Source organism: Pundamilia nyererei, unplaced genomic scaffold (genome assembly GCF_000239375.1).
Source record: "Pundamilia nyererei isolate P.nyererei 1_Seehausen unplaced genomic scaffold, PunNye1.0 scaffold00125, whole genome shotgun sequence".
Classification (NCBI taxonomy): Eukaryota; Metazoa; Chordata; class Actinopteri; order Cichliformes; family Cichlidae; genus Pundamilia; species Pundamilia nyererei.
The window spans coordinates 586,191-599,530 of record NW_005187526.1 but is presented as its reverse complement, the minus strand read 5'-3'; the positions used below and the strand labels follow the sequence as shown (position 1 = coordinate 599,530).

Genomic DNA, 13,340 nt, shown 5'->3' with positions numbered 1-13,340 from the left:
GCAACCTGGACTCGCAGTGATTGAGTTTGACTTTCTGAGTAAGCCCGTCTGAAAGTACTGTCTGCCATTTTTATTTTTAAGGAAAAGCATGTGTGGATTCATTTCAACAGGTAAGAGCAGCGCTTTAAACACATCTCAGTTTACTCATGTTTTTACAACTAGCGTGTTGGAAATTTGAGTTTTTCTTTCTCTTTGCAAGAGTTTCTCCGCCTTACTGTGGACAGTTTTGTGAGTAAAAGTTTAGATTCCTCATATTTTCCCCAGTCTGTTACAGCTCGGACAGAATGTTTGTTTTTTAAGCGTTTTAATGTTGATCTTCACACAGGAGAGCTCTCTGGCCTCTGATGATGTACTGGCTCACTTCTTCAATGATTTCCTAAGTGCGCCGGTAATGTAGGCCTGACATAGATATGCAGAACTTTGACATGGCTCAAAGCAGTTTTTCTTACCTTCGCATGTTTTTGCCAGTCTTTCCCAGAGGCTTTGCGGTACAACCGGGAGACGGGGCTGTTTGAGATGGCGAGTAGAGCGGCAGAGTTTGTCTCCACAAGAATCCGATCAGCCCTTTACAACAGAAAATCACAGCTTCTTGCTGTTGACCCGTCACTGCTCACCAAAATGTCCCCAATAGACAATCATTACGCTGTCTGTGTAAGTAGCTGCTAGCAAAATGTTTGTGTTTGTATGGAGGGGTAGAAATCTCTATACTGGATTGAAGAACTTGTCCCTGACATTCACAGTGCCTGGACAGAGAGCGAGGAATGCAGTGGATCAAAAAGGAAAGATTCCCCTTTTTCCTTCAAAGTGATTGTTATCATGAATACAGGTAAAGTGTTAAATCCTGTTGAAACAAATGTTTTAATCATTTGTTTTGCAGGCAAGTTTCATCTCATTTTTACCTACATTTTCTCTTTACCTATGAAATGTGATTTCTTTGCAGTATCCAGACAGTGTGCTACGATGCCTTAATGCTGACTTTGCTGTCTCCTTATTTTATGATGAACAAGTAAAGTCTGGGTCTCTTTTTAGTTTAGTTTGCAAGTGTTTTAACTTTTAAAAGAAGTATCGATTTAAGATTGCTACTTTCAGATCTGAGACTAATCTCTTCTCTGTCTTTTAAGAAGCCTAAAGGCTTCAAGAATCTCTGCAGAGAGAGCCATGCTAACTTATAGGCTGCACATAGAAGCAGCAATACAACAGCAGCCATTTACAGGCCATTCTTTTGAATCTTTTGTCGTGTCTCTCTGCCTCACCAGCTGTGCCTACCTCAGAGGTTTCCACCTGTTATAAGGGAGTTTTTCCTTTCTACTGCTGCCAAGCACTTTCTCATCGGGGGTTGTCTGATAGTGGGGTTTTCTCTGTATTATTGTATGGTCTTTTTCTTACAATAAAAAGGGCCTTGAGACAACTGATATTGTATTTAAATAAAACTGAATTCCACTGAATTAAAAAAAGAATTTTTTTAAGAAATCTTGCTTGTGTATTTTCCAACTGGCAGTGCCTCCTCTCTCTGTGATTTTCCCCAGACTAGCCAAGCTTCTGCTTCAGTGGGACCCAAACTTGTGTATTCACAGAAGGAAAAGCAGTTCAGTTCGGACCACCCTGTCAGCCCCTCAACTGCGTTCCTTAAAATTAAACACGGGTAATACTAATGTAGTAAATGTCTTGTGCAGCAAAACAAAATGTGTATGTATCCTGTGAGTATAAAAATAAGAACTGTGTGTCCCATGTTTTTATTTCCTCACATCTCAGGGTTTATGAGCACACGCAATCTTACATGTCTAACATCTCTGCAAAAGGAACAACTTATTCCAAAAAGCAGTGACTCAACCAGATGTTACTCCAGCTGGTCTGAGCCAGAAAGCCTGTGTTCCTTTCCCCCTTTGTCCTCATCAGGTTTCTCCTCTGCTCACCTTCAAAGTGGGAAACCTCAGGAACTTAAGAGCTCACAAACAGAGCTGGGTGTCTGCTCTGGGCTATCATCTGTTAGTAAAGAGAAACACCTAAAAGAGATCAGTAGCCTGGCATCTCATTCTCCCGAACAACACTTGGAGTACCTGGCTGTCCAAGTGACTGAACAGGTGCTTAAAGACACAATGAATGTAACGGATGGTCCGAACCAGGCAGACACTTGGGAGTGCTTCAGCAAGTCAGGAGATCAGGCAAACTGTAGCAGCACAGACAGATCCTGTAAATGTGACCTTAACCGACATCTCAACAGAGGAAGACTGGAGGGGGAGAAAGAGAGAAGTCAACGTGGCAAGAGGGGGTGTGGATGGGATAAGAAGGATCAGGAAGAGGGGAGCAGAGCCACAAACCAGGAAGATGTCCCTTATACTTGTTGCAATGATACAGGTTTCTATGGAAGCTTGGATAAGTTTAGGGAGTTTTTACAAGGAACGTCAGGAGAGAAGCTCCTTAATCTCTGGATGGATATAGAGAGACTGAAGGCTGCACGGGACAAAGAGCGGAAGCACAGGTAAACACACCTGTCTTATTCTGCAGCTCCAAAAGTTCTAAATATTCAAGCAGAATTTATTGTCTTTTGTTAAGTGAAATAAATTTTCAATGTGGTATTGTTTCAGGTATTTGGTTCTCATGAGAAGCTGCTACCTGCTGAGCAGCAGTCAGTTCAGTCTGAATGCGGAGCTGCTCTCCAGACTGGGACTGACTACCTCCCCCTGCTGGACAGAGGACAAACTGCGCTCAGTTCAGACCTGCCTCACCGAGCCTCTGCTCCACTACTGGTGAGATTTGCAGTGTTTATCTTCTAAATGTCAGTGACTGTGTCTAGAATGCATCCATAAAAATGACCTTTACATTTACTCCTGTATTACATTTATTATTTTGTTGTCTTGTATAATTGTTGATTGTGTTCTGTATAAACTGGGTTTTCATAAGTTATAATTTTGCATGTGTCTAAATCTTCTAATGAAATTATGCCCCCTCTCTTTTCTGCAGGGTTCCTCGGTTCTGGATATCTCTGTGCCATCAGGAAGACCATAGTAACTCCTCTGATGTGGAGCTGAGGACAGGGTGGTGTTACAGCTCTTCTTTGGGCTCACAGCCTCGCTGTTGCTCAACGTTCTTACGAACTGACAGCAGCTCGCCCCAGTCTTCCCATACTGTCCGTACACAGGTAGGTGTATTGAGATATATGTTACTATGTGCTTATAAGCTTTATGGCAGGAAATCAAGCCCACAAAAGCATCATGAATAAACAACCCAGAGTTTTTATCAGTCAGCAGTAAAAAAGGATTAAAAGATAGATTTTAGTGAAATAAATATGAACATGAGAGTATGGGCCAGCTCTTGTTTATACTTGTATAAATTGTTCAACTTGGTAGTTTCTCCCTCTAGTCATCCATGCTCCTCCTGCATGCACTCTACACCCTGCTGGGGTCCTCTCCCACTGCCATCTCCTGATTTGTGAACCACTGCAGGAAGTGATTTATCAAACCTCTTTTCCAGTCTAAAAACGTACAAAACAGAGACAAACGAGAAAACTATTCAAGCTGTGTCTTTGCACGCTAAGGATTCACCTGTTTTGATAGATTTTTGTAGTGACTAAACAATGTACTGTGGGGAAATAATTTTAAAGCCAAAACAAATGAAAATCAACTAGTTTTCACTCCAGCTTTACCTAGTTATTTTATATAAACGCTATATTGCATTTAAAGTTTTTGTATTGTATTTCATCAGGTGATGTCCAGCAGAAGTCAACTACAGTGCAGCACAATGATGGAAAAGATGCTGCAGGCTCTTTGTGCTGAGTCTCGTGCTGGCTCATACTTCACACACTTCTGCGAACAATCTGGAAACCAGGTACAAACAGCTGCAGATGTTAACGAACGGTTTTAGAGGCAGAAAAAAAAGAAGCTCGAGGTAATTTAAAAGTGGTGCCAAAGAGTTTCTTCAGCTGAGCAGCTAAGACTATTGTTTGCAGTTCTCCACAGTGCTGTGCTGCTGTAGATGATGGCAGGTTGCTTTGTGCTTTGTGCTTTTTGTTTGTGAAATGCATTGCTGTCATTCTCCTTCATACAATTATGTGTAGCTTATGTTTTACCCTGTGCCACATAGATTAAGAATCTGGGCTCATGTATGGAAACTGTTTCTTTTTAAAGCTTGACCCAACCACTAACTTTCTAACCGTTATAAATTCACATTAATGGATTGAAGTACATGTAAATATAAGTCAGCTGACAGGGTTTTTGATGTGTTCAACACTGTTTTCCTGTCCCAGCTGTGGGTGAATGCACTTTACTTCTGGACCGACCTGCAGTATTACCGTGAGCTCTTCTACCAGGATGGTCTGGACCCTTACAGAGTGCAGAGAGAGGCACAGGTCAGCACACGCAAACACACAAGCTGTTATCACTGTCAGTGTGTATGCACCACACAAAGATATGACACTAATTCATTCAGTTTGATGCTAATGTTGGCTTTTTAGCACAGTTACTGCCGGAAACAAGAAGCACATGCAGTGTTTTTGCATGAAATATGAAATCTTGGGTCTGTATATTTAGGTGTATTTGGTTATATGCCTCTAATAAAAGAATAATAAAATATCGAGAGAGATAAAGAGAGCTCAATTAGAGAGGATGCCAGGGAAAAATCACCAGTTATAATAAGGTAAAGCTGAGGAGATCAGATGTCTTAAATAAGCAGCCAGTAGTTAAAAGGCAATAAAACAGAGGTTGTGTATTCGATTTTCTATTATTCTCCCTTTTACGCATACGCACGCACGCACGCACGCACGCACGCACGCACGCACGCACCTGCCCTTGTGTACGTGATCTGTTAGCTTGCCACTCCCATTCTCCTCTCTGCTTCTCTTTCAGCCCTCTTCACCCCCTCACACTAAGCGGAGAGATTTAAACTCCCATAAAAACAAGTGAGTCAGACCCCCCCAGCTTTGCGCCAGTCCAGTCACCCAGAACCACCCAGCCTGACTGCAGCTGGCCCAGGGAGGAAAGCAGGCAGTTCTGGTCCAGAATACCTCACAGTGAAACCTATTTTCCTTCAGTTAACCTTTAGTTCACCAGAGCAGTGACATTTAGATGATCTTTCCATAATTCTGAGGCCAAGCGGGGTAACTGACTGACATTTATGTGGTGTGAGGGCAGCAGTGATGAGCGATAGTGAAGACTGTGTGCGAGAGAGCGCAGCGGTGGTGAAGAGAAACGTTTCTGACCTTAATACAGTTTTATGACTCCTTCTTTCCTCGCCTCTTGTCTCCTCTTGTCTCCTCAGTTCCTTTACTCCACATATCTTTTCAGCTCTGCCAGGAGGCGCTTTGGTGTTGATGAGAAGTTGAGAAGGGAGGTGTATGACAGACTGATGCCCCCGTTTGAGGAGCTGTTTGACAGGGTCGAGGAACACGCACTGAACATCCTGGTGGAGGCGTGGACCATGATGGTCAACAGGGACACAGAGTCTTTCCAGCAGGTAACCGCAGCGCTGCATTAGCACACGCTGCTTCATAAACTTCAGTTTATGTGGAGAAACTAGGCTTCCTTGAGTATTTCTGAAGGTTTGATTACACTGAGGCCTAATTAAAGGAGAGATTGCTTTAAACATGGATAAGCATCTGGTTTTTGACAAGCAAGAAAGTGACTTTCCCATGTGTGTGCTAGTGTTTATGTTGCTGTGTTTAGAAATCCAGAAAGATCAAACCGATCAGGCTTGTTAGTTTGAGGGTAAGGTTTCCTAAAGAGCCTTGCGGATTGGATTTAGATAGTTGCAACTCAGAAAGTGTCCATCACACTGTCCACTTTAATTTAAAAGCATAAAAGACGAAGAAATGCAGCGAATTCTCACATTTCAGAACCTTGAAATATGGACACTCAGATGTTTCTGACTGTAAAAATGATTTAAATGATAAATCAGTCATGAAAATATTTAATGCTTAGTGTGTGTGTGTGTGTGTGTGTGTGTGTGTGTGTGTGTGTGTGTGTGTGTGTGTGTGTGTGCAGGTAGCTGTGCAGGAGGAGGTGCGCTCCATTGACAGCTGGGAGTACAGAGAACTGTGCAGCCTGTACGAGGAATCACAGCTGCGACTGGAGCAGGTCAGATCAGCATCCAGCAGTAATAAGATCTATAAAATGCTCGCACTGAGAGTTATTAGGCAGTAAACACACCTGCGAGCGTGAAACGGCTGTGTAAACATAAATGTGAAAATGTATTGCCTAGTAACAATGTTGATTATCTACTGCTATGAGACTGCTTTACTTGGCACAGATGCATTATTTGCAATGATGTCATACCGCTGGTAAAAAAAGAAAAAGAAAAAAAAGAACAAATTAGGGTGACTTTCGAACATCTAGGAGGCAGGATGAAGCATGGTTTGCAGGAGAAACATCATTTAGCTTTAAAGCTTTATTTCACTGAGGATTTGTCCTCAGCTTGCATTTTAAAACTGGACCTTCAGTGATGAAGTGCTGGATGAATCTTTGTGTGAATGGCTGAAAATGTCTGGTGGTCTAAAGTGCTTTAAGTGGTCAGTTAGATTCGACACTATCCGTCCCACTGTCTGTCACTGTTTCCATCTTCCTCTCCTCTCGCTGCATCTGTCCTGCAGGGGGAGCAGTGCAGCTCCATGCTATCTGCTTCATCTATTACACCTACACACACTTCTGACTCTTGGTCCAGAGTGTCTCCAAATTACCGTGGTTACCGTTTAGGCTCCTTACTTCGTCACCGCCATGAGATCGGGCACTTCATGTCTTTCCTACAAAATCAGAACGCCAGGTGAACTGCAGATTTTAGACTTTACCTGTAATATTCATAAACAGTTATAATATGAAATATATATGGAAACACCATCCAATGGATTTGCTTTTGTTTAGTATCCATCTGATGTGCTGGCTGGATCTGGAGCAGTATAGGAGGACTCCTCGGCAGCACAAGGCTATCAGGCAGGAGAGATCAGCATGGATTGCTGCCAGATACCTGAACAGGAAGTACTTCTTTGGCCCTGACAGCCCTGCCATGACAGAACAACAGAATGATGTAAGTCAGCCCATCTAAATATTTTAAAACCATGTTAAACGTACCCATGTTGGCTCAGTAGCAACTCCAAAGAATATGAGTTATTGTCAACTTCCTGGGAAAGCCTCACAGAGACAGAGGAAGTAGGAACAGGCCGCCCGTGACATGACTATTCCAAGATGGGATTTGAGCTCCAGCTGAGGATCAGCATCCAGATTTGATAAACAGAGGCTGCTGCAGCTCTCACACAATTCCCCCATCTCCCTCCTCGGGACTCCTGCAGACTTGACGCTGACAGCTCTGACAGCGGGGTGTTGGCAGCGAGCGGGAGATGAGAGAACATGGTTGGAATTAAAAGGAGAAGAAGAGGAGAATGTTTTGGATCCAAGAAGACAGAGATGATCAGCTCCAGCAACGAGGACAGTAGGATGAAATCTGTCCTGACGTTTATGAGGTTTCTGGGTTCTAAGATTACTCCACGAGGGTGTGGTGCGTAGTCAGGATGAGTAGATGGGACATGCAGCGGTTGGCGTGGTTTTCTCTTTGGGCCCACAGAGATGCTTGTTTTTCTTACGTGTCACAGGACGCTGGTTCTGATGTGATTTTTTTTTTAGCTGTAATGAGAGAATCTATTAGTACAACTGCCACGCAAAAAGGTTGAAGTTAGATATTTTTGCCACTATTTTATCTTTTTTCTATTCATTTGTCTCATCCCTGGGTTGCTGCATACATACAGCGGTTGCAGTTAAACAATAGTCTGATGTTGTTCTTGGGTTCAGATAGGCATGCAGCGCACTTGTTGGCATGAATCTTTTGTCTGATTTTTTTTTTCTTTAGTCACTTGTCATCCTCATCTCATAAATACCATCAGAATAAATATTTGAACTGAGGATTTGAATTAGAAAGCCAATTCCAGTGGAAGGATCGGGCCTGGCTGCCGTTCTTGCATCTCAGTGTTGGTTCTTGTCTGCGTGAGCAATGTAGAGAGACTGACAGCTTTACTGCTTTGGCCCTTCATTCTTCAGTCACTCAGTCATCCAGTCACAGATTGGCCCCCTTTCATCTGCTCACTCCCACCGCGGTGCCATGACTGGTTCTCATTTCTGAAGCGAGTGTATGCGTGCACGCGTGCCTGTGTGCGTGCAGAATGAGATGAGAGAAACTATAAAGGAGATATAAAAAGAGAGACACGGCCAAATCGATGCATGAAGACAGAAAGCAGAAAGAGGGGAGATGAAGTGAGCAGTGGGTTTGTGGGAATGAAGAAGAGCACAGCAGGAAGCACAAAGGAGAGGAGCTGTCAGTGGGGTTTCCCACTGTGGGCAGTTTTTCTTTCTCCCGTCCACCTCGACCGTCATGTGTTCCTCGTATAGAAATCTATAGACGTGTCCGTTCAGTCTGCTTCAAACACGTGCAGCCATGAGCCGGCACTCCCCCGTGTTCTCTCCTGTGTGTCTGTGTGCAGATTTTGCATTTGGCAGGTGGAATTGAGCGTCTGAAGTTGGAGTGCCTCTCAAACCCAGTCGTCGTGGAGATCCAGGACGTCGTGAGGAATCACATCGAGAAAACATGGCTGCCTCTGTTTCTGTCCACAACGGAGTTCATCGAACGGCAGAAACGCAGACCAGAGGTGGACATACTCTCACACTTTCCTTTACAAAAGACGCCAGTGAATCATCAGCTATTTGACTCATGCAGGTTATACTGAAGGTCCATTACTTGAGAAAAACAATGGTTAGTAACAGTGGAATTTATACACACTGTGAGTGCAAGGGCGAAAGTTAAGTACTGTGATTACATCAATCATAAGCTAAGGACATATTTTTCTATTCTAACTGGAATTTCTCAGGTTGGCTGCTGTGACCTCTGAAGGCATTTGAAAGATATTTTTAGCCCCATTTCTTTTCCTTTTTGCCTTTCGCAGGCCGCTGTTGTAACAGAACATGTTCTTAATGATGAAGGTTACATTCATTCCTGGTACGTGTTGTAGTAAAAATAGGTATTTTACAAAAGCATGGCCCGTTTGTCGCTCAGCTTCACCTGGCATCTATTCAGCAAACTGCACAGTCATGGCAGTTTGTGCATGTGCTGCTGATAGCTTTAGTTAACTTTAAAAAGGTTTTAAACTTTAAGTGCCTTTAATACAAAATAATCTCCAGAGTAAAGTATACAGATTTTGGTGATTCCCTCAACAGCAGGACAAAGTTTGAATACTGGATCGGCTGTACACATTCCATAGGGAAGTATCCTTTGGACTTCAGCGACCTCAGCATGTTGATATTTGCAGTTTCGAGTAAAACACCTGGAAAATTCTCTTAAAGAGACCTCAGGAGTTTAGTTGTGCATAAACTCCGTCATGTTATATAATATCTGTCGTAAAGTAAATGCAAACTGTTCTCCTGAAGCCTACACTTGAGAACTGTTCTTCCGTTTTGCTGAATATTTGTTGTAATATCACTTATTGCAAAGCTTACAACATTTCCTAGTTGTCTTGTGTTTATTTGCACACATCCAGCCTTCTAATACGCTTTCATGATGTCACCGAAGTCAGCAGAGCACACTGAGATTAACGATGCTGCAGAGAAGCCTCTTTAACAAAGGTCAGGAGATTTAAGACACTGAATGATTAAAAAGAGTAGAAGTGATTTTGACCCCCTTTGATCTTCTGCTTCAGCTGTGCCACGTGCACGTGTTTGATTCCTGGAGTGTAATGGTGCTGAGAGCAAACTGATATAGGAAGTCAGGCGCACATTAATGTTACGTGAGCAACCATTATGCGCAATTACCCTGCAGTCACTCTCTCAGGTTGCCTCATCAGGTGGAAACCCATAAACCTGGGATTCTGCTTCATTATGTTATCAAGTTTAGTCACACTGATCCTCTCATTAGGTAATGAGAGGCAGACACAGTTTAGCATTACACCGTGCAGGAGGAGACGAGCGGAAGGTGGAAAAGCTGGTTAAGAGGTGACGAGGAAGACGGCGAGGTCGTCTGAGACGGATGACATCAGGGAACTAAAGAGCTCGCTAGGAGGAGATGGAAGGAAATGCAGACGTGGGGCAGGTTAAAGGTCTAAAAAAAAAAAAAAAAGAAAGAAGTGCAGGCAGAGCTTTGGTTACAGCCAGCAACAGGGAGCAGTAGAGAGGTCTGAGAAGTGTTCCTAGTTATACTCCCTTTCTGACGTTTGACCTGTTTGCACGTGTTTGTGTTTGTGTGGCAGCCACAAGAGGTGGCGGGCAGGCTCTCACAGCACGTCCACCGTCAACGCAGAGCAAGAAAAGAAGCCTGGAAGGTAAGGAGAAATCCTCCAGGGGAAGCTGGATATTTTTTAAATGGATAAAAATAAGGCATTTCCTGGCCTGAAAGCATGTGCGATTTAGTTCATGACTTGGCTTTAAGCACTGGCTTTGTCAGACACCATTTTGGCCTTGGGGTTAGTTTTCTCAAATTGGATCCAGAATAAATAAGATTAAAGCATCATTACTAACCTTCCTTTAATAGTTTTTGGAGTGATTTCCACACAGCTCTGTTCCCGTCCTCTCATCGCAGGACACAGATATAAAACATGTACATTTCACATTAGGAGCAGGATGATTACAGGAAGACGTTTTCATACATGATTGTGACCATCACGTTTATGATCATGATGTCATCACTGGCAAATAACGAGTATCATTATCTCAGTATCTGTGAGCTAAGAGTGGAACTCAGAGGTCAGCCGCTGTACAGGAGAACACTGTACTGTATCGGGGTAGGTGATGGCGGACGGCGTGTCACAGATAACCCGAGGAATCCTGCGTCATGTGTCCCTGCAGGCCGAGGGCTTGTGGATGAGTTCCACCAAAGAGATCCTGCTGTTCCGACAAACCCTGCTCAACCCTGTCACCTGCCAGCAGTTCCAGGACTTCGTCTACTCGAAGGGAGGCTTCCTGGAGAATGATGTGCTCTTTTGGTTAGAGGTGCAGAGGTACAAGGTAAAATATCTTGTAATATCTATAAGAACAAATGCTTTCTAAGTCTTTTCTCGTCTCCCTCAGCTGTAAACCAGAACCAGCCACCGGTGGATCTTTGAAATGTCTGTTAAAATTTGACTGCTGTTTCTAAATGAACACTTTGCCCTCTCTGCTTAGAAGTCTTTATTAGCCAAACCTACTGTGTTACTGTAGATCTGAGCCAATATCTATGATTTGTGAGTCCAACTCTAAAAGCAAGTCAAAAATAATGTAAGAAATGCTTGATGTGCAGTTTGAATATGGAAAAAAAAGAAGAAGCTAGCCCTAGTTTTCCTATCTCGGTACAAAAATTCCTCAATGATTGCAAACATTTGTGGAACAGTGGGAACACAGAACTGTTCCCATGTTACTTTTCATTCCTCCTTTTCCCTCTTTGCTTTTGAATGCAGGACCTCTGTCATTCCCACAGTGATGATGCCACCATCCAGCAAAAAGTCTCCACAATCATCAGCTGTTTCATCAACTCTTCCATGCCCCCGGCCCTGCAGATAGACATTCCTCCCCAGCAGGCTCAGCACATTCTGGAGAAACGCCACGAGCTGGGCCCTTACATCTTTCGAGAGGCTCAGGTACTCGCGTCGCATGTGCGGGTCGAACATTTACAGACTTTTTTCTTCTATGTGTGCTTCAAGCTATTCTTCTCTGCCCGTAGATGTCAGTGTTTGATGAATTACTGAAGTTTTGGCCCGAGTTTCAGGAGCTTATCAGCAGCATCCAAGAGGAGCAACTTATTCCTCTGCTGCAGGAGAAACGAGTCAAGCAAAGAGCCAGAGTAAGGAGACAGAGAAGGAGGGAGGAAGAGGAGGAGGAGGAAGAGAAAAACAAAGGAAGGAGGAGAGCCCAGGTGAGGAAATGACAGCGACACAACATAAAAATCTGTGAGGGGAAAAAAAAACTTAATCAAAAATCTAACTCTTTGTTCAGGAAGACATGGAGAGTCAAGAGACCAGTGGTACAGAAGAGGATGAGGATGACGAAGATGATGAGGAGGAGGGGGATGGTGATGATGATGATCGAGATAAAGCAAATGAACCAGAAGAAAGAAGTGAGAAAAAGCAGTCGAGCACACGGAGCAGAGTGTTGTTCACACCCACACAGACGGTGAGGAGCTGCCATGTGTTTGTCGTGCGAAGCTGAAAATGTGTTTCAAAAAATGAATTTAAACCAAAATCAACGATATCCTTCTATGTGGGAGCACAAGATGCTAAAATAAAACTCCCTGACAACACAAAGTCCAAACAAGGCCTCGTCAGTCTCGACCACAGACCATAACGGAGAAACTCGATGCTCTAATTGAACCGTTTTTCTAATCATGTTTGATGCAACTTGATTTCTGGGCATTTGTCTTCAGCTGTCGTGGTCCTACTCCAAGTATATGGCAGGTCTGAAAAGAGAGGAGGTGCTGCTGAGGAGACGGAGTCAGCTGGAAACCACCTTCTCCACGGCCTCAGGTACTTGCGCGCGCGCACACACCGCTTTTTTCTCTGAGCTCAGCTAGGCTCCCATATCCACGGTTTTTGACTGCTACTATTCAGATGAAATGCAGGAAACCATAACAATGAAATGACATTTTGCCTTTTTCCCACAGTAAAATCCAGGCTACATTTTCCAAGGCTTTGATATTACGCGGCAGTTGAAGCCAAAGTACTGTCAAACTGACCTGCTCCACATGTCTGAACTGTCTCATTGGGCAAAAGTTCAGCCAAAACAGCCACTTCAGCCCATCCATTAATTATCAATGTTCTGTGAACGAGTCAGTTCCAGGCCATAATGAATGAGGATACATGGAAATGAAGCATAGTGCAAATGGTGTTTTAATGGGATGGTATAGAGGAGCGATGCTGTTAGGATCACAGATGGAGATCATCACTGATGTCTGCGGCAGCCACACGTGTGACAGAGTCCACACGAGTGCTAAACATAATGTCTTTAACAGATAAATAGCCCTTCTTATTCTTAATGACTGCTGTCTTCCTCCCCCTGCCAGAGTCCTCTTCTAACCGTAGCATTAAGTCAGCGAGCAGCGAGCAGAGCTACCGGCAGCCCTCACAGCGCTCCTCCAGAACAAACAGCAAACAGTGTAACAGATACAACCGTGAGTGGACATATTGTAGAAACACTCTCTCAGCAGCCGTTTTGTCTTAGACAGGACAGGCTGGGCTTTATTTTATTATTATTTTTTAAACTGCAGGAGGTGTTAGAGCCTGAAGTGAAACCAGAGTGTGAGGAGTGACTCCATGCAGCGTGACTTTAACAGGGGAAGGTGACCGACGCCGTCATCGGAGCGCCAGCGCTGAAAACCGAGAGCTCAGAGGCTACTGATGTCAGAGTGTGTGA

At 43.8% G+C, this 13,340-nt stretch overlaps 1 protein-coding gene across 1 annotated transcript; it reads left to right on the top strand.

Moving 5' to 3' along the window:
* The first annotated feature begins 10 nt into the window (after positions 1 to 10).
* Positions 11 to 13,284, top strand: rgs22 (regulator of G protein signaling 22). Its single transcript, XM_013913309.1, has 25 exons — positions 11 to 110; positions 200 to 228; positions 326 to 388; positions 469 to 651; positions 741 to 826; positions 1,527 to 1,642; positions 1,753 to 2,479; positions 2,586 to 2,747; positions 2,962 to 3,139; positions 3,703 to 3,825; positions 4,244 to 4,345; positions 5,254 to 5,448; positions 5,976 to 6,068; positions 6,581 to 6,750; positions 6,849 to 7,011; positions 8,456 to 8,620; positions 10,211 to 10,282; positions 10,806 to 10,964; positions 11,393 to 11,572; positions 11,656 to 11,790; positions 11,824 to 11,847; positions 11,928 to 12,104; positions 12,355 to 12,454; positions 12,991 to 13,098; positions 13,195 to 13,284. Exons 1-25 carry the CDS (start codon positions 89 to 91, stop codon positions 13,209 to 13,211), a joined length of 3,549 nt encoding a protein of 1,182 aa, XP_013768763.1. The 5' UTR covers positions 11 to 88; the 3' UTR covers positions 13,212 to 13,284.
* Positions 13,285 to 13,340: the final 56 nt, after the last annotated feature.